The sequence below is a fragment of the Anabrus simplex genome, chromosome 6, assembly GCF_040414725.1.
Source record: "Anabrus simplex isolate iqAnaSimp1 chromosome 6, ASM4041472v1, whole genome shotgun sequence".
NCBI lineage: Eukaryota > Metazoa > Arthropoda > Insecta > Orthoptera > Tettigoniidae > Anabrus > Anabrus simplex.
Window position 1 is genome coordinate 325,520,685 of NC_090270.1, and position 21,612 is coordinate 325,542,296.

At 40.2% G+C, this 21,612-nt stretch overlaps 1 protein-coding gene across 3 annotated transcripts in view; it reads right to left on the minus strand.

Moving 5' to 3' along the window:
* Window positions 1-3,602: 3,602 nt before the first annotated feature.
* LOC136875783 (uncharacterized) overlaps window positions 3,603-21,612 on the minus strand; it is a 100,254-nt gene continuing 82,244 nt past the window's right edge. For all 3 annotated transcript variants that reach the window (XM_067149381.2, XM_067149380.2, XM_067149379.2), the window contains one exon: window positions 3,603-4,557. In XM_067149381.2, the coding sequence (XP_067005482.2) occupies window positions 3,688-4,557 (870 nt within the window). In that variant the 3' untranslated portion in view covers window positions 3,603-3,687. The remainder of the gene's footprint in view (window positions 4,558-21,612) is intronic.

The window sequence follows — 21,612 nt, forward strand, 5'->3', positions numbered from 1 at the left end:
CCAAGATTGTCCCCCGATTGCTGACCCCTGAGGAGAACAACATAGCGTAGCAGTGCAGGTCAAGACTTTACGTCCCACTAAGTACTTGTTACGGTTTTCGGAGACGCCGTGGTGCCAGAATGTTGTCCCTCATGGGTTCTTTTACGAGCCAGTAAATCTACCGACACGAAGCTGACATATTTGAGCACCTTCAAATACCACCGGACTGAGTCAGGATCGAACCTGCCAACTTGCGGTCAGAAGGACAGCGTCTCAACCATCTGAGCCACTCAGCATGGCTGTCAAGATTTCCGTGAGCGTGCTGTCTTAAGACTGGTCTCGGATCTACAGGTACGACCCTGAAACAAGGTTCAACGAAGCATGTGTAATGTATTTGTGCCCGATTCGTCCACTTTAAAGCTAAATTTCATGTTGCTTATTATTCTAACTTTTTGTCAATGATGTAGGCCTAATGGCTGACTGCCGTACACACTTGCTCACAAAAACACCACCATAACAACTCCCGATGTTGACACAGCGATGTCTGGTGGTATACTGCCTTATCAAGGATGAACGTCATACAAACCCTGCTGTCTTTTTAATTTCTTTAAATATTAAAACAATTACTTAGCGGAAATACGCACAAAATGACATTCGATATAATAATTTTGTGTCGCTATTTCTAGCCGAGTGCAGCCCCTGTAAGGCAGACCCTCCGATGCGGGTGCGCGACATCTGCCATGTGTAGGTAACTGTGTGTTATTGTGGTGGAGGTAGTGTTATGTGTGTGTTGCATGGATGTTGGGGCAGCACAAACACCCAGCCTCCGGACCACTGGAATTTACCAATAAAGGTTAACATCCCCGACCGGGCCGGGAATCGAATCCGGGACCCTCTGAACCAAAGGCCAGTACGCTGACCATTCAGACAACGAGGCGGACATGTCATTCGATGCAGTTAGCCGATTCGTACAGAGCCACACCAAGTAGTGGGGACTCGCACAGCAGTGTGTGGATGAGCGATTACTATCTGCTGGCACAAAACGTTAGTTGCGCACTAAATCAGTTCTACGTAGTACAGTCATTAAGTTCTGAGGCTTGACGCCTGGAGGATAGGCACCCACACGACTCTGTATGTTGCACACGATGCTGCATTACACGGCGCACATCTACACAGAACCACATCCACCCTCAAAATAGTCCCCATTGGCTATTAACCACGTAAACAGAACCAAATTCACCCTCAAAATAGTCGTCGTTGGCCGTTATGCACGTTTGCCAAAGTTGGTATAGCTGCTGGAAGCACCGCTGAAAGGAAATACCATGTTTCGTCTCCAGTTATTATCCGGTTGAGAAACGTCGGATCATCGTCAGCACTACTGATGAGGTCACCAAAAATCGTCATGCGATCATCACGTTGGTCTTGTGACAGGATTCGTGGCACACTTGCTGCGTAACACGAGCCATGTTGAGGTCATCCGTCAGAATTTTGTGGCAAGTACCATGGCTGACCCCTATTGGTGCTGCGAGATCGTCTACCGATTGGGAGTGGTTAGCACGCACACAATGTTGCAACTTCTTGGATCTCGCGTCCCTTTCAAAATGTTTGTGGCCGACCAGTACGCACATCATCTTCCAAAATGTCCCGTCCTTGCACAAAACGTCGGTGCCACCTAAAATCAACACTGTGACCCAATGCGTCCTTACCGTAAACCTGCTATATCATTTCAAACGTTTCGGCAGCGGTTTTGCCTAATTTCTGACAGAACTTGATGTTTGCCTGTTGCTAAAACTGTGACATGTCAAGGTCCGACGGGCGCATTCAAATCACCGTCACACAAACGACCGTACGTCTGCTTCCATTGCATGCATTCAATTGTATCTTGGAGGGACAAGAGACGAACTGACATGCTACCATACCACTGCGCCACCTATGCGCCATAGTGCATCACAGCGCCATCATGCGGTCAGTCTCAGAACTTAATGACTATACTCCGTATATGCGGACAAGTCCATGTGCTGCAGTTGCTACGGAAGTGTTCACATTGACTCCTCGCGACTACATTAAGGGCAACAAGGCTTCATTTCACTCCCAATAGCTCAGTAGTAGTCATCCCATCCACTACCTTCCTTCTGCTTCTTCCTCCTCCAAGTTCGAGACCTCGAGGTTTGTGCCATCAGATAGTAATTTCACTTCTAGTAGGTGCTGTGAGAATGGGTACCAGGGGTATATTTTTTTCCAAGGCCACGGACAAAGGTATGATTCACCCGCTTGCCGTGCGCAATCGTCAGTGCAGGCAGTCTCGCTCAGTCAATGTGTCTGTGTAGTTCTACAAGTGTTTTTCTTTCTTAAAGTGTATTACAAACTATCCACTTCAAGTCCGTATCGATATGACAATAAGAATCAAAGAATTATTTAGCCACCTAATCGATACCTTTATTTGCCTTTGGAAATTTTATAAAATCATTAGTAGTACATGTTTCGACTACTTCGCAATTGTCATCAGCTACATTCACGTATGGTTAGGTATGAATAAGGTAAAAGTAAGCAAAATATTTCTCGTATTAGCCTAGATATATTCTCACGGGAAACTTAAACTTTTTGTCTTTTGGAGGAGAATGTCGGTGGTGAGGGGGAAGGTTGGACGGGTGGGGAAGAATGCTTAAAAAGTGATTAAAAACTTGTCCTTACCTACAATATTCTTAGAATTGTTTTATTAGTATTTTAGTTAATAATAAGTTCTAGTTATACTTAAATTACATCTCAAGTAATTAGATGACAAAAAGTTAATAGGTGTGTTTTCAAATACGCTTCCGAACAGAAGCTTAGAAAGAGACTTAAAGGACGTTTTTATCTTCTTATTGGAAGAAAATTTCTAACAATATTCTAGTTAAGGACAAGTTATTAATCACTTTTTAAGCATTCTTCCCCACCCCTCCAAACCCCCCAACCCCTCAACGTAATCATACTCCCCCAAGAGACAAAAAATTTTAAGTTTCCCACGAGAAAATAATCACACCGGACTTTTATTTAATTGTAATACTTGCGTAATTGTTCCTTTAGTGAAAGTTTTATTGTATAGTACTGAATCAATGTCTCAAAAAACTATTATTACCGCAGTTAAATAGGTAAACTGTCACCCTTTACTATTCTGTCAAAATTCACTCAGAGAGCATCGTTTTTAATTTTGCTGTCTGCAAACTGTTGCCCCACCCCTCCTGGAACTCAATTGCCGCTACTGTCTGCTAGCGCATTACAGACCTAGTCCGGGAACTTCTTGATCCGAACTTGTATCTTCAAAGTGGTTCCGCTTCTACTTATTCTCTCATTCCTGATCCTGTCTCTTACTGTATTATGCAGTACCTGCTTTCATGATTTTCAGTCTTCGGCAAACTTTCACATACTTACTGTATATTAGAACTGGGGCAAAGACAGTTTTGAATATTTGGTATTGCCTTTCCTTTAATTTTTTCCTCCCTAGAATAGTTTTACTAATCAAGCAGCAAATTCCGCTTGTCTTCTTAATCTTCTTAATTTTGTTTGATGTATTCTTGAATGTTTCCTATCGGCAAAGTTCGTTCCTTACATCATAACTAAATAACCAGAACTTGCTCATATTTCATTTTAATTTATTTTATATACATTTTATTTACACAACAATAATGACAATAATGACTTTGCATTTTCCAAGGAGTTTTACTGAAAAAATTACAAAAGGTGCTCAAAATGTGTCCCACCTGCTTGTATACACAAACGTGCACGTCTTACAACATTTTCACGCACTCGCCGTAGCATATCAACAGTCACAGAGGCAATAGAAGATTTGATGCTGTCCAATAGATCATCAACACTTTTGTATGGCTTCTTATAGACTACATTTTTTAAGTGATTCCATAAAAAGAATTCAACGGGATTTAAATCTGGTGAACGAGGTGGCCAAGCAACTGACTCGTTCTTTCCAAACCAACCACCAGGAAATATTGAAGGTAACTCTTTTCTAACAGCCTTCAAACGATGGACAGGGGCACCATCCTGTTGGAAACATATCTTGCTGCGAATTCCAAGTGGTAGATCTTCCAGAAGTTTAGGAAGAACTTCGGTGATGAAGTAGTTATAATATTCTGGAGTTAACCTATCAGGTAATGTATGTGGTCCAATAATACAGTTAGATATTACTCCAACCCACAAATTTGCTCCTTTACGCTCTTTTATGCGTTGCTGAACTACAGAGTTTGGGTTCTCAACAGTCCAATATTGTGCACTTTCAAAGTTAAATATGCCCTTACGTGAAAACATGGCTTCACTGTTCCATAAAACACAGTCAAGAAAGTCAGGACTTTCTGCATTTTTCTCCAGAAGCCATTTACAAAATTCCACCCGGCTTTCATTATCTTCAGACCTAAATTTCTGTCTTTTTGTGTAAAGGTAGGGGTGTAAGTTTTCATACTTTGGTGATAGATGAGAGGTACAATCATTTTTCATCGCATCTTCATTAACCAGGTCCCATATCTCTTCTTTGTTTCCCTCTTCGCCACTGACTACCTGTGTGTCAGTATTCCGACGACGTGATGGTAGCACCTAAAGAGCAACAGACAGAAAACATATTAATAGTTTTCTAGAAGATATATTTCTTAAGTAATGGCAAATGAACACTGACAAAGAGTAAGGTTGTGTTGTTTGGAACATCACAGCATGTACAAAATTATCGAACTGTGTAATTAATTAGAAAGATGTATATATATATTTAATTAGTGGTACGTCATTTTTAATTATGTTTTTATATATATATATATACATATACATAGAGTATTTAGTCATCCATTTAACATCATCATCTCATTTCTTTGTACCACGGCTATAACGTATTCTGAATGAACGACTTCTTGAGTAAAGTATTACATCATTCTTATTAATAGCTTGTAGTAAATTTCCAGTAGTCTGAGGTCAGGTGACCAAACTCACCATGCTAATCTTAGCCCATTACCAGGAAATGTACAGACGTGTTTAAATTGTTAGACTAAAGAATATATTTTGAATAATCCTAAGTTCCATGGTATAAAAATAGGAGAGAAAAGTATAATACCTGATTATTTTTACTGGTTAATTCATTCTTGATTGATACCAAGACATTTCCCTTTCAGGCAACTCACCGATCAATATATTTTATCACGGTTGGCAACAGTTGTCAGAATCCCTCCAAATTGTATGAGTGTAACCTTGCAGTGCACATGCTTTGACATTCCGTTTATGGTGTTATTTTGTGTTTGTCTGGTGAACTTAGGCTTGGTTTTCATTTTGCATACCTCTTGCTAACTTATCAACACATTATAAAGCCTGTGAACTTGATTTTGTTTAATATAAGGATAACTCTTCAAGAGTGAAAAAGAAAGTGAGGTTATGGGAAGGAAAAAAGACATTTCACCTAGGAAAGCTGCAGTTGTGGCTGCACTTATCGCTGAAAACTGTTATACACAGCAGGAAATAGCTAACAAAATGAAAGCATCACAGAAAACCGTCAGCAGAATCAAACATTCAGTCCAGGAAAGTGGTAAATACGAGGCAAAGAGAGCAAACAAGTGTGGACGCAAGAGGAAAATGACTCCGAGAACAATGAGACGACTTGTGAATATGGCAACATTGAATCGTAAACTTACGTCTACTGACTTGAGCCATCAACTAGAAGGTTTTGGTGTTGAAGTGTCTCCTGTGACGGTGAGGAGGAGGTTGTTTGAAGCTGGTTTAAAAGGATACCGACCAAGGAAAAAACAGAAAATCACACCAGCAATGAAATCCAAGAGACTGCAGTGGGCCAGACAACTTGAAGAGTGGACAAGTGAGGACTGGGCAAAGGTATGTACAATTCACTACAGATTAATGGGGATTGCATTGCAAAATTAAGAATTTGTGCTCCAAATTGTTATGCAAATTGTGATGTCATTCCAGAAATACAAATTTGAATTTTGGAATTGTTGAGGTTTTCTGTGCTAATATTATATTAGCATCATTTTTAATTTCGAATTCTGTTCATATCCTTCAGGTATGCTTCAGCGACGAATCTGTGTTCTCTGTGATGGAAGAAGGCAGCCAGTATGTTCGTAGGAGGCGAGGGGAAGCCTTCAAGTCCGAATGCGTGCAACAATTTGTGAAGCATCCCACATCAATTATGGTATGGAGTGTGATGTCTGTGAAAGGGCCTGGCAGATTGCATATTGTAGAAGGGACAATGAGGCAAGATCAATATAAAGAAATCCTTGAAAAGGAACTCTTTCCCCAAATAAGTGAGTGGTTCCCAAATGAAGATAGCATTTTTATGCATGATGGTGGGGCACCTTGTCACAAAGCCAAATGTGTCTCCAAGTTTTTGGAAGAAAAGCAGCTGCAAGTGTTACCCTGGCCAGGGAATAGCCCTGACATGAATCCTATTGAAAACTTGTGGGCTATTGTCAAGCAAAGGATACGAAAATTCACAATAATCACCAAACAAGATCTGATGAACAAACTACAGGAAATTTGGTACCACGACGGAGAAATGAAAAACTCATGTGAAAAGTTAATAATTACGATGCCAAACAGGATAAAGTTGTTAATCTCGTCGCCATAAGACCTATCTGTGTCGGTGCGACGTAAAGCCCCTAGCAAAAAAAAGTTGTTAATTAAGAACAAGGGCATGCACACCAAGTATTAAATGTACAAATGTAACATGTATGTGGATGTAATATTGTAATAAATGTAAATATTTAACCAAAAATGTCTTTAGTCTAATAATTTGAACACGTCTGTACATCATCAAGCTTGCAAGAGACCTTACCTCTTCCATATTCTGAAGAGACAGTTAAAGCCTTGTTAACGCCTACTTTTTGAAGTTCACTACATGACGCTTTGATTGCCAGCAAAAGTTCAATCAATGTGAATGGACATTATGCAACAAGATGATGGATATGAGAGGGGATAGTACATCAGATCTTACTGGACCATGTGATATGGTACAATGAGGGAGATTTTGGAGCCTATACACATCCACGACAAGAGCTGGAGAGGGGAATTCTAATCTATTCTATCATTACATTGGAGGGCTGTATGTCTTGATATCGGAGAAGGTCTTAACTGCTGAAGATTTTAACTTAGTTCAATTTGCATCTGAGTAGAGCACTACTCAAAATTACTCTCACTGAGACCTGATTATCTCAATGACGAGAGTTAAAGTCAACGAGAGACTGGTTATGACTGGTATAGGAAAGGAGAAATGCTGTCATGTATTTAGTTACGCTACAATTCTGTAAAACAGAATAGAAGTGCATTCTCTCCATGAACGTAACCCAAGGTGATTTTTGCTATTGAAATTAGGACTCATTACAACTTTATGTAAGGAGAACTGTAGGAAGTGTTTAAGTCAGGAAAGTCATTATTCAATTAGTGAGCTATGCACGAATCAGAAATAGGACTGGTAACGACAATGAGAGATGACGACACCAGCACGAGAGGTCAATCAAACATCAGCTGCTACACAGATCGTGTCCAGATAACAGAGTCTACAAATAGTGAGCTAATGGCATAAATTACTGCAAGTCTCCGTGCAACAGTTCAGTTTATTCAATTTTATTTCATTCAATATTTCTCTTGCTTCCGTAAGTTCAGAGTTCGTAAAGACGCTGTCACATTTTTCATCCTAATAAATAGTTATTTAATTGGTTATTGCAGAAATTCTTAATAACGATCTTTAATTTCCAAGTTAGTGTGTACTTAATGGATAGTGTTCCGTCACTCCACCTCTGGGAGTATTTAGAGTCTCGCTACCTATTATTATTATTAATTATCAGCTATCATCTTCAAGCCATAAGTTTGAAGGCTGGCGCCCATGGGATATTGTATATGGAGACGTATATGAGCAAGTATGTATTTTGTTTTTGCTACTGGCTTTACATCAAACCGACACAGATAGGTCTTATGGTGGCGATGGGATAATAAATAGTTGGAGCTGGAAGGAAGTGGCCATGGCCTTAAGTAAGGTACAGCCCCAGCATTTGCCTGGTGAGAAAATGGGAAACCATGGAAAACCATCTTCAGGGCTGCCGACAGTGGGATTCGAACACACTATCTCCCGGATGCTGGTTTTCCATGGTTTCCCATTTTCACACCAGGTAAATGCTGGGGCTGTACCTTAGGTAAGGCCATGGTCACTTCCTTCCAACTCCTAGGCCTTTCCTATCCCACTGTCGACATAAGACCTGTCTTGTCGGTGCGACGTAAAGCCACTAGCAAAAAAAAAGAAAAAGAAATAATAATACATACATACATACATCATTATAGACTGTTTTGCCTTTCAGCATTCAGTCTGCAAGCCTCTGTGAATTTACTAAACGTTGCCACAATCCTCTATTTGCAAACAGTGCTGTGGTCGCATTTAGTTCTATACCTCTTATCTTTAAATTGTTAGAAATTGAGTCTAACCATCATCGTATTGGTCTCCCTCTACTTCTCTTGCCCTCCATAACAGAGTCCATTTTTCTCCCAGGTAACCTATCCTCCTCCATTCACTTCACATGACCACACCACCGAAGCCTTTTTATGCGTACAACATCCATCAAGTTCATTCCTATCATAGCTTATTTTTACTAGTGGCTTTACGCTGCACCGACACAAATAGGCCTTATGGCGACGATGGGATAGGAAAGGCCTAGGAGTTGGAAAGAAGCAGCCGTGGCCTTAATTAAGGTACAACACCAATATTTGCCTGGTGTGAAATGGGAAACCATGGAAAACCATCTTCAGGGCTGCCGACAGTGGAATTTGAACAAACCTTCTCCCGGATGCAAGCTCACAGCCGCACGCCCCTAACTGCACAGCCAACTCACCCGGTAACTTAGCCTTTATCTCCTCATTCCAAGTACCCTCCTGCCATTGTTCCCACTTGTTTGTACCAGCAAACATTCTCACTACTTCCATGTCTGTTACTTCCAATTCATGAATAACATATCCTGAGTCTACCCAGCTTTCGCTCTCGTAAAGCAAAGTTGGTCTGAAAACACACCGATGTAAAGATAGTTTCGTCTGGGAGCTGACTTCCTTCTTACAGAATACTGTTGATTGCAACTGCGAGCCTACTGCACTGGCTTTACTGCACCTTGATTCAATCTCACGTACCACATTAACATCCTGGAGAGCCTCTGTGGCTCAGGCGGCAGCGCCTCTCACCGCGAGTTCCATGCTTCAAATCCCGGTCCCTCCATGTGAAATTTGTGCAGGACAAAGCAGAGGCGGGACTGGTTTTTCTCCAGGTACTCCGGTTTTCCTTGTCATATTTCATTCCAGCAACACTCACCACTATCATTTAATTTCATCTGTCATTCATTAACGATTGCCTCAGAGGAGTGTGACAGGCTTCGTTAGCCGGCACAATTCCTATCCTCGCCGCTAGATGGGAGGGTTCATTCATCCCATTCCTGACTTGGTCCAAAGACTGGAAACAGGCTGTGGATATTATCTTATCATCCTGGAAGAACACACATCCTAAATACATGAAATTATCTACCAGTTCCAGCTTTGTATCACCAATCTGACATTCAATTCTGTTGAATTTCTTACCTACTGATATCAATTTAGTCTTCGAAAGGCTTTCATACCATACTCATTGCACCTATTTTCAAATTCTAAGATATTAGGCTGCTGGCTTTCGGCTCAATATGACATTAAGACCAAGCCGTCAGCATAGACCAGACTGCTTACTACACTTCTACATTACTAAATCCCTGCCCGCCTGTCATCCGGCGGCCCTGGGTTCGATTCCCGGCTAGGTCAGGGGTTTTTAATTGTAAATTATTAATATTCCTGGCCTGGGGACTGGGTGTTTATTGATATAGATGTTGATTCCCATGGGGAATCTGAAATATTTGTCCTGAATGAGTAAATTTATAATACCAATATAAATGGTCCGTTATTGGACATTATAAATTTTCCACCTAACTCATTCTTGGTTGCCAGCGTTTCGCCCTCGTGTGCTAGGGTGGGCTCATCAGTTGGTACCTAGCACACCTACCAATATGCTGGCTACTGCATACCGTAGAGGCCACTGCGTAGACTAACTGGAGCCACCGGCAGTGCCAATGCACTTAGAGACTTTGTCTCATTACAAAAAATTGATGCCTGCTTGGCCATCAGATGATATAGATGTTGATTCCTATGGGGAATCTGAAATATTTGTCCTGAATGAGTAAATTTATAATACCAATATAAATGGTCCGTTATTGGACATTATAAATTTTCCACCTAACTCATTCTTGGTTGCCAGCGTTTCGCCCTCGTGTGCTAGGGTGGGCTCATCAGTTGGTACCTAGCACACCTACCAATACCCCATAGGAATCAACATCTATATCATCTGATGGCCAAGCAAGCATCAATTTTTTGTAATGAGACAAAGTCTCTAAGTACTGCCGGTGGCTCCATTTAGCCTACGCAGTGGCCTCCACAGTATGCACAGCCAGCGTATTGGTAGGTGTGCTAGGTACCAACTGATGAGCCCACCCTAGCACACGAGGGCGAAACGCTGGCAACCAAGAATGAGTTAGCTGGAAAATTTATAATGTCCAATAACGGACCATTTATATTGGGTGTTTGTGTCGTCCTTAACGTTCCTTTCCTCACATTCAACACTCTACACTTCCACAATTCCAAATACACGCAGGTTCATATCATATGGTGCAAGTGGGGGCAAAATATCTCTATAGGTCGACGCCCCAAACAAATAGCATTTAAAAAAAAACTAAATCCCTCCTTGCCACTTTATACCTTTCAGCAGATGATCCGTGAACACTACGAACAAAAAGGTGAAAGATTACAGCTCTGTCTAACCCCTGTAAGTACTCTGAACTGAGAACTCATTCTACCATCAATTCTCACTGCAGCCCAATTGTCAAAATAAATGCCTTAGATTGATTTTAATAATCTACCCTTGATCCCATAGTCTCCCAGTATGGTGAACAACTTTTCCCTCAGTACCTTGTCATATACTTTCTCTAGATATACGAAACATAAACACAACTGTCTCTTCCTCTCGTAGCATTTTTAAATTATCTGATGCACACTGAAAATCTGATCCTGACAACCCCTCTGTGGTCTGAAACCATACTGGTTTTCATCCAACTTCCTCTCAACAACTGACTGCACCCTCTCTTCCAAGATGCTGGTGAATACTTTGCCTGGTATACTAATCAAAGAGATATCTCCATAGTTGTTGCAATTCTTCTTGTTCCCTTACTTATAGATAAGTGCAATTACAGATTTTGTCCCATCTGAAGGTACCTTACCAACACTCCATGCTAATCTTACTACTATACAAAGCCATTTCATCCCTGCCTTCCCACTGTACTTCATCATTTCAGGTCTAATTTCATCTATTCCTGCTGCTTTATGACAATGGAGTTTATTTACCATCCTTTCCACTTCCTCAAGTGTAATTTCACCAACATTATTTTCCTTTTCCCTATGAGCTTGGTTATTTGCAGCACCACCAGGAAGATTTCCTTTTACATTGAGAAGAATTTCAAAATATTCCCTCTGGTTCATGCGTTCATGAACGTACCATTTGTTGATAACTTTCGCTGTTTTCGGTACCTTTCCTATTTCTCTAAATTTATGTTACATGCTGTTCTTACCTTAATTACTTTTTTTGATCTGGCTACTTTTTGTTAATTGATTATAAGTTTCCTTCGACGTGCACTCATGTCACAAGCTTAACGAACTCTGTTCGTATATTTTCTTTCACTTTTGCGCTGCCCCACGTCATTCCTTCTTAGGTTTTTGATTGGTTGCAGCATTTTAACATGACTGTTTACGTCACTGGCAACTTTTCTTTTGATTGGTACCGAAAGTGTATCCTTCCGCGCTTTCTTGTCCTTTCATTGGTTCCTTTCGTTATTTGTATTTTGTACTGATTATATTTATAAATTGTAAATTTTTAAAGATATTCTTTCTGGGTTCCCTTTTTCTTACTATTTAGTTATTTTTTGTTAAGTTTTCCATGCACAGTTTGTAAATTGCTCTTGTTAGTTTTCCAGTACTATGTTGCGTCGCATCTGGAATCTTCCTTTATGCTACTGAAGCGACATGCCTGCCTGTATGCTTCGCCTTATCATTCCGGATTTGGCCGGAATCGCCGCTGGTGTTCTGCAGCAGCTGCTATGCTGTACTTCTATTAGAAACATATTTACTTCGCATATGGACTAGCTACTTTTCTTCAGCGTGTATTCTTTGCTGCAGTCAATTCGAGGTCATTTACCTCGCTTTCTTTGCTCAGGTCTGGTTCGCTCCAAGTATGACTGCCAGCCAGCTAGCCGCACTGACGTGGCCCTGTCAGCCTCGTACCTTACATTTGAACATGAAAACAACACCAGCTTAGGGTCTGGTTCTTGCTCCAGGATCTACTGAATTATTTTTATGACTGTTTTAGCTAATTGTGTCCATAGACACATTTTATCCAGATGTCGGCTGGATCGTCTACAAACTTATTTAACTGCAGCTCTTAAATGAATAATGGAGTTACTGAACAAAAGGTAATTTTTTTCTTTGAACTCACTACTCCCCGGCGGAGAATTGTGTGCTAAATTCAATTCCAGAACTGTTCTGCTACAGTGTAAATTTCTCATCAAAATTTCCTACATTTAACCTTGTTATTTTGATAGCTTTAATCTTATTAATTGCTCATAATTATTCAACTTAATTCGGTCTGGTTTTTTAACCAGCCTTCAAAGTAATTCAAGTATTCAGATATTGTACTCTGATTTTCACAGCTGTCGTAAGACAACAGTCTTACTTATTTACCTTTTATTCGCACAGCCTGTGGCAACCTTTCGCTCAAGGCCAAGTGTTGAAATATAATGTTAAAATATTAATTATTGTTAAAATTTTCCTAATTATTGTTATTTCTATATCATTTATGTAATAAATTTGTAACTGCTGATCTCCTTTCTTATTTCCCGAGAAACCTTGGATACCGCTTCCGGCTTTTCCACTGTTTTCTCCATATGGTGCCATGACCAGGATCAGCAGATTTTTCTTTTTTCCCTATTTTGTACTAATTTTGATTCCTTACTGTTTCAGAAGATTGTTTTAAAGTCACTTTCCACTGTTCCTGATGCAGCCTGCAGTTGCCCCAGTTAACCCGGATGCCAGCATGCCGCCCGAGGACAAGCTGATACGAGCTCGCGCTGCCTACAAGGGACAGTTAAGCCTGTTTCGTAAGTTCCTTTCCAGTTGGGAACACGAAACTTGCAATGTTGACAATCTTGTCCAAAGGTTGAAAAATTATGAAGTGGCGTATAGTCGTTATGATGAAGCCCAAACGAATTTAGAAATTCAATGCCCGGAGCAGTCTGTAGATCGGGAGGAGGTTGAGAATCTTTATTATGAAGGGCATGCTCAAGCGGTTCAAATCATTAGATGGCTTACTCATTCCTTGAAGCAGGAAGAGTTTTCAAATTCCACACCCCGTTCAGGATTGCTAAAAACTCCTGATAGTTCTGCTCAAGTCTCTTTGCCTAAAATTCAGCTTCCGCAATTTTGCGGTAATAAAGACGAATGGGATTCCTTTTTTGAATTATTTGACTCTTTAGTTAATCAGAATGAGACACTTCCTGACATTCAAAAATTTCATTACCTTCATTCTTCGGTACAAGGTTCCGCGTTGAAACTCATTGAGTCTCTTTCGCTTACAGGTGATAATTATAAAGTTGCTCTAGGGTTATTGAAGGAACGTTATGCGAACCCCCGTCTGAGGATACATCGACATATGCAAGCCTATTTAATTTACCTGCTATTAGAGTAGATAAGGTTCAAACATTCAGAGCATTATTGGATGTTGTCGAATTGCACGTTAAGGCTCTGGCGATTTTGAATCAACCGGTTGAACACTGGGATATGTTTTTAGTGTATTTGATTTCTTCCAAATTTGATCAGGATACTTTAGAAATCTGGGAATCTGAGATTTCCAATTCTCAAACCGTTACTTATAAAACTATAATTCAATTTTTAAAGCAGAGATGTCAGATTCTTTCAGCTGTTGATTTTCAAATGAATGGCCAGCCTGTAAAATTGACGAGCAAAATTTCGCCGCCGTCAAAGGTTTCCAAATTCAAATCATTTTCAAAACCTCAGGTGTTGAATGTTCAGACCGAGCTCTCGAAATGTGGATGTGGTTCAGAGAGACATTTGTTGTATTTGTGCCCTAAATTTAAATCGATGTCCATAGATGACAGGAGGTTATTTCTTCAAGCGAATAAGCGTTGCTTTAATTGTCTTTCCAGCAATCATTTGCTAAACAAATGCAACTCTACTAATTCTTGTAAATATTGTGGCTCTAAACATCACTCTTTAATACATCGCCACAACAAAACAGGAGTTAATACTTCATTGACGGACTCTGCTCAAGATAGTATTCCATCTGCTAGTGCACAAACTTTTACTCAGGGTTCATCCTCTTTGAGAGGTTCTCAAGTATTGCTTTCCACAGCTGTTGTTCAAATAAGGGATTTGGGAGGTCAATGGAACTCGGTTCAATGTCTGTTGGATAATGCTGCCACTCACGATTTTATTAGTGAAAATCTGATAGAGAGGCTGGGATTACAAAAAATTCCTACCGATGTGGAAGTTACAGGCATAAATAACAACAGAACATCTTCCACTAGTTTTGTGAGGATTTGTATAAGGGATTATGTTCAAAGCAATGTACTGTTTAATTGGAATTGTTTAACTATGAAAGTTATCAGTAGTAACACACCTCATCTTTCCTTTGATATTAAGGACTGGGCCATTCCCCCTCAAGTTAAATTAGCAGACCCTAACTTCTTTCAGAGTGCACCTATAGATCTTTTATTGAGTGCTGATATTTTTTGGCAAGTATTATTACCTGAGAAGGTACAAATTATGCCTAATGTGTTTGCCCGTAAAACTAAACTGGGTTGGATTCTTACTGGGCGTCTTCCTAAGAATTCTATGACTATTAAACCCCAATGTCATTTTGTTTCCGCTCAGGAACAATACAATTTGGAAAGGTTTTGGAAATTGGAAGAATGTTCTTCAGATAGCCTTCAAATCTCTCAGCAGGAGCAAGTTTGTGAACAACTTTATAAACAAACTACTTTTCGTAATTGTGATCGTAGATTCGTGGTTCATCTTCCTCGTGTCTCCAATCCCTCTGCCTTAATTAATACTAAGCCTCGTGCTCTTAAGACCTTGATGGCTACTGAATCAAAATTTAAAAATGATCCCTGTCTCAAACTTCAATATACTCAATTTATGGAAGAGTATGAAGCTTTAGACCATATGGAAGTTGTAAAGAAAATTGAAGACACTAGCGTTGTAGATTCTGTCTATCTTAATCATCATCTTGTTTAGAAGAGTGAAAATGAAAAATCTAAGAAAATTCGAGTAGTATTCAATGGTTCAGCCCTGGATGATCAAGGAATTTCTTTGAGTGATACTCTTTTGTCTGGTCCCTCTATTCAAGTTGATTTATCTATTATCTTGTTGAATTTTAGATTATTTCCTGTCGCGGTGATGGCCGACATTCAGCATTGGTATAGACAAATTCTGATTGACCCCGCTCAACGCGACCCGCAAAGGATTCTCTGGCGCGATGATCCTAAGAAGCCGCTAAAGGTCTTCAGGTTAAAAACTCTAACTTATGGATTAAAACCTTCTGCCTTTTTGGCGATCAGGACTCTTCACCATCTTGCCGAATTGGATGGTCATCTCTTTCCTCCTGAGGTAAGTCAGGCGCTAACTACGTCCTTTTACGTGGACGATTTCTTGTCTTCTTTTTCTTCAATCTCAGAAGCTACCCGGGTTGCTAAGGGTTTGGTTCAATTACTTGAAGGTGGTGGATTCGTATTACACAAGTGGTGTTCCAATCACGACAAATTTCTAAATGTCTTTAAGGATAGAGATCTGATTAATAGTTGCGTAGAATTGTTTAAGGAAGAAACTACTATCAAAGCTCTCGGTGTATATTGGAGTCCTAAGCAGGACATTTTTACTTATAAATTGACACTCTCCGCGGAGTCACCTACCACTAAACGTCAAATCCTTTCGGAAATTGCAAAAATCTTTGACCCTTTGCAATATTTAGCTCCTATTATTGTCTTGGCTAAACTTTTTATGCAGGAGTTGTGGACATTGAAAACTACTTCGGATGACATTGTTCCCTCTAGTTTTCTTCAAAAATGGATTAAATATAGAGACAGCCTTCATGAACTTTCTAATATTCTCATACCTAGAGTTCTCATTAAGCATCCCCCTGCTGATATTTTGGAACTTCATTTGTTTTCTGACAGTTCTGAAAAAGCATACGGGTGCTGTGCGTACCTTGTCTCTAGAAACGAACCATTGTTTTCCAATCTTGTGTCTTCGAAATCCAAGGTAGCTTCTTTGAAGGTCGTTTCATTGCCTCGGTTAGAGCTTTGTGCTGCCCTACTCGCTGTAGAATTGTCTGTTAAACTACTTCAGAATTTAAAGGTCCACATTTCTCAAACATTTTTCTGGACTGACTCGACTATCATTTTGTCTTGGCTTGCTAAGCCTTCATATCATTGGCAGTCTTTCGTGTCTCACAGAGTTGCTAAAATTCAGGAACGAACTTCAGTGGACTCCTGGCGTTACGTTCCCACTTGTGAGAATCCTGCTGATGTGATTTCTAGAGGTTGTAGTCCTAAGCGATTAGCTAACCTTGCTTTATATTGGCATGGTCCTACTTGGCTTATTCAATCTACCTCTTCTTGGCCTAGCCATCCTAATTTAGAGTCTCTTGAGCAAATTGAAGCTCGCAGAACTTTAATTTCTGCGCATGTTGCTATTGCAACCTATCCATTGCTTCACAAATTTTCCACTTTTCACAAGCTCGTAAGAGTTATGGCTTATGTTCTTAGATGGAAATTTTTTGTGTTAGATCAACCTTTAAGGCCTCGAGAATTTCTAACTGCTTTGGAATTGAGAACAGCTACTAATAAAATCTTGTTTTTAGTGCAACAAGAAGTATTTTTGGAGGAGTTTCGATCGCTTAGTAAGGGCATTCCCTTGAAAAAGGGTAGTGAACTTTTGGAGTTGTCTCCTCATCTTGATCACGATAATCTTTTACGAGTAGGTGGTCGGTTGTCTTCTTCCATTCTATCAGAGGATAAGAAGCATCCCATCATCTTACCCTCTAAACATCATGTTACTAAGTTGATTATAAGACAATTTCATTATCAGCATTTGCATGCCGGTGCTCGCACCTTGTTGTATCTTATTCGTGAATATTACTGGATCATTAACGGGATTCATGAGGTTAATTGTGTCATACGTGATTGTGAAAGATGTTTTCGTGCCAATCCTATCCCTTCATCTCAGCTTATGAGTGATCTACCATCATTTAGATCTCAACCTTGTCGCCCTTTTGAGTTTACCGGTGTGGATTATGCAGGACCATTTTCTTATAAAACCAATCCTCTAAGGCCTTCTTCTAAGACTTTAGGTAAGGCTTATGTTGTTTTGTTTGTTTGCATGGTTACTGGAGCTATTCATCTTGAGCTTGTTACCAATGCTTCTACTTTCTATTTCTTAGCTGCTTTCTCTCGATTCTCTTCTCGTAGAGGGTTGCCCTCAGAAGTTTTTTCTGACAATGCTAAAATATTTTGTGGAGCTTCTGAAGAATTAAGGCGAGCTATTGCTTCTCCTTCAGCTCAGCAAAAAATTCAAAATTTTGCCTACTTAAAAGGATTTAAGTGGAATTTTATTCCCCCATATGGACCCCATCACGGAGGCCGATGGGAATCCTGTGTTAAGCTTCTTAAGCATCATTTAAAGAGAACTTTTAATTCATCTTTTCTTTCTTATGAAGAATTTAATTCGCTACTTGTTTTGATTGAAGGTGTGATAAATTCTAGGCCGCTCTCCCCTTTGTCTCAAGACCCCCAAGATCTTCTTTCCCTTACCCCTTCACATTTTTTGATAGGACAATCCATGGTCTCCTCTCCTCCGGCGCTGCTCCGGAGACTAGATTTATCTTTGCCAATTTTGTGGAGGAAGGTAGAGGCTGCTCGTGATAGATTCTGGCAACGCTGGCGCCTGGAATACCTGGGGCAGCTTCAGGTAAGGAGTAAATGGAAATTTGAGCAACCCAACATAAAGGAAGGCGACTTGGTTCTTTTGCGGGATCCAAGTCCTCCTTTAGTATGGCCATTGGGCAGAGTTGTTCAAGTTTTTTCTGGACAGGATAAAAGGATTAGGGTGGTAAAGATCCGCACTAGTAATGGATTCTTTGTTAGACCCATTACGTCAGTGTGCCTTCTACCTCTTGATAGTTCTTGACAAGTTTGTAATCTTGTTATTGTAAGCCCCGAAAGAATATTTTTTTCTTTTTCTTTTCTTTCCCTCCCCCCAGTATGGTTCATGCGTTCATGAACGTACCATTTGTTGATAACTTTCGCTGTTTTGGTACCTTTCCTATTTCTCTAAATTTATGTTACATGCTGTTCTTACCTTAAATACTTTTTTCGATCTGGCTACTTTTCGTTAATTGATTATAAGTTTCCTTCGACGTGAACTCATGTCACAAGCTTAACGAACACTGTTCGTATATTTTCTTTCACTTTTGCGTTGCCCCACGTCATTCCTTCTTAGGTTTTTGATTGGTTGCAGCATTTTAACATGACTGTTTACGTCACTGGCAACTTTTCTTTTGACTGGTACCTAACGTGTATCCTTCCGCGCTTTCTTGTCCTTTCATTGGTTCCTTTCGTTATTTGTATTTTGTACTGATTATATTTATAAATTGTAAATTTTTAAAGATATTCTTTCTGGGTTCCCTTTTTCTTACTATTTAGTTATTTTTTGTTAAGTTTTCCATGCACAGTTTGTAAATTGCTCTTGTTAGTTTTCCAGTACTATGTTGCGTCGCATCTGGAATCTTCCTTTATGCTACTGAAGCGACATGCCTGCCTGTATGCTTCGCCTTATCATTCCGGATTTGGCCGGAATCGCCGCTGGTGTTCTGCAGCAGCTACTATGCTGTACTTCTATTAGAAACATATTTACTTCGCATATGGACTAGCTACTTTTCTTCAGCGTGTCTTCTTTGCTGCAGTCAATTCGAGGTCATTTACCTCGCTTTCTTTGCTCAGGTCTGGTTCGCTCCAAGTATGACTGCCAGCCAGCTAGCCGCACTGACGTGGCCCTGTCGGCCTCGTACCTTACATTTGAACATGAAAACAACACCAGCTTAGGGTCTGGTTCTTGCTCCAGGATCTACTGAATTATTTTTATGACTGTTTTAGCTAATTGTGTCCATAGACACGTTTTATCCAGATGTCGGCTGGATCGTCTACAAACTTATTAACTGCAGCTCTTAAATGAATAATGGAGTTACTGAACAAAAGGTCCTTTTTTTCTTTGAACTCACTACTCCCCGGCGGAGAATTGTGTGCTAAAATTCAATTAGAGAACTGTTCTGCTACAGTGTAAATTTCTCATCAAAATTTCCTACATTTAACCTTGTTATTTTGATAGCTTTAATCTTATTAATTGCTCATAATTATTCAACTTAATTCGGTCTGGTTTTTTAACCAGCCTTCAAAGTAATTCAAGTATTCAGATATTGTACTCTGATTTTCACAGCTGTCGTAAGACAACAGTCTTACTTATTTACCTTTTATTCGCACAGCCTGTGGCAACCTTTCGCTCAAGGCCAAGTGTTGAAATATAATGTTAAAATATTAATTATTGTTAAAATTTTCCTTATTATTGTTATTTCTATATCATTTATGTAATAAATTTGTAACTGCTGATCTCCTTTCTTATATCCCGAGAAACCTTGGATACCCCTTCCGGCTTTTCCAATGTTTTCTCCACCCTCCACCTATCCAGTCCCTGGGATCTATTATGAGTTCACCTGAATTACCCAAAACACTGTTTATTTCCTTCTTCCTTCCCTTCCTAAGATTCTTTATTAATGTCCAGAAAGGTTTCTGTGCTGCTTGACCTAGCCTTTCCAGGTTATTACCCAAATCTTCCCACGACTTCTTTTTGGATTCAACGACTATTTGTTTTGCTCTGTTTCTTTCATCTATGTACAATTCCCTGTCTGCATCAGCCCTTGTTTGGAGCCATTTCTAATAAGCCTTCCTTTTACGTTTATAAGCTGCTCTAACTTCATCATTCCACCAATATGTTTGCTTTTTCCCATCTTTACACACAGTTGTTCCATTGGCATTCCCTTGCTGTTTCCACTACAGCATCCCTGTATGACACCCAGTCTCTTTCTATATCCTGAACCTGCTTACTGTCCACTGCTCAATATTCTCACTAATCATATCCATGTACTTCTGTCTAATTTCCTTGTCCTGGAGATTTTCTGCCCTTATTCGTATGCAGACAGATTTTACTTTCTCTGTCCTGGGCCTAGAGATACTTAGTTCACTACAGATCAGGTAGTGGTCAGTATTATCGAAAAATCTCTGAAAACCCTGTACATTCCTAACAGATTTCCTGAATTTGAAGTTGGTTAAGATATAGTCTATCATGGACATGGTACCCCTACCTCCCCATGTATAGCGGTGAATAGCCTTACGCTTGAAGAATGTATTCGTGCTATACTAGCACATAAGTTCAGCGAACGCTTCCCATTCCTATTAGCTTCCATATCCTCCCCACATTTACCAATCACCGTTTCGTATCCTCATCAGTTGGTACCTAGCACACCTACCAAGACGCTGGCTAGTGCATACCGTGGAGGCCACTGCGTAAGCTAATTGAAGCCACCGGCAGTGCCAATGCACTATGAGACACTTTGTCCCATTATCAAAAATTGATGCCTGCTTGGCCATCAGATGATATAGATGTTGATTCCCAATTTTCCCAATTTTTGATAATGGGACAAAGTGTCTCATAGTGCATTGGCACTGCCGGTGGCTTCAATTAGCTTATGCAGTGGCCTCCACGGTATGCACTACCCAGCGTCTTGGTAGGTGTGCTAGGTACCAACTGATGAGCCCAACCTAGCACACGAGGGCGAAACGCTGGCAACCAGGAATGAGTTAGCTGGAAAATTTATAATGTCCAATAACGGACCATTTATATTGGTATTATAAATTTACTCATTCGGAACAAATATTTCAGATTCCCTATGGGAATCAACATCTATATCATCTGATGGCCAAGCAGTCATCAATTTTTGATAATGGGACAAAGTGTCTCATAGTGCATTGGCACTGCCGGTGGCTTCATTTAGCGTACGCAGTGGCCTCCACGGTATGCACTAGCCAGCGTCTTGGTAGGTGTGCTAGGTACCAACTGATGAGCCCAGCCTAGCACACGAGGGCGAAACGCTGGCAACCAGGAATGAGTTAGCTGGAAAATTTATAATGTCCAATAACGGACCATTTATATTGGTATTATAAATTTACTCATTCGGAACAAATATTTCAGATTCCCTATGGGAATCAACATCTATATCATCTGATGGCCAAGCAGGCATCAATTTTTGATAATGGGACAAAGTGTCTCATAGTGCATTGGCACTGCCGGTGGCTTCAATTAGCTTACGCAGTGGCCTCCATGGTATGCACTAGCCAGCGTCTTGGTAGGTGTGCTAGGTACCAACTGATGAGCCCA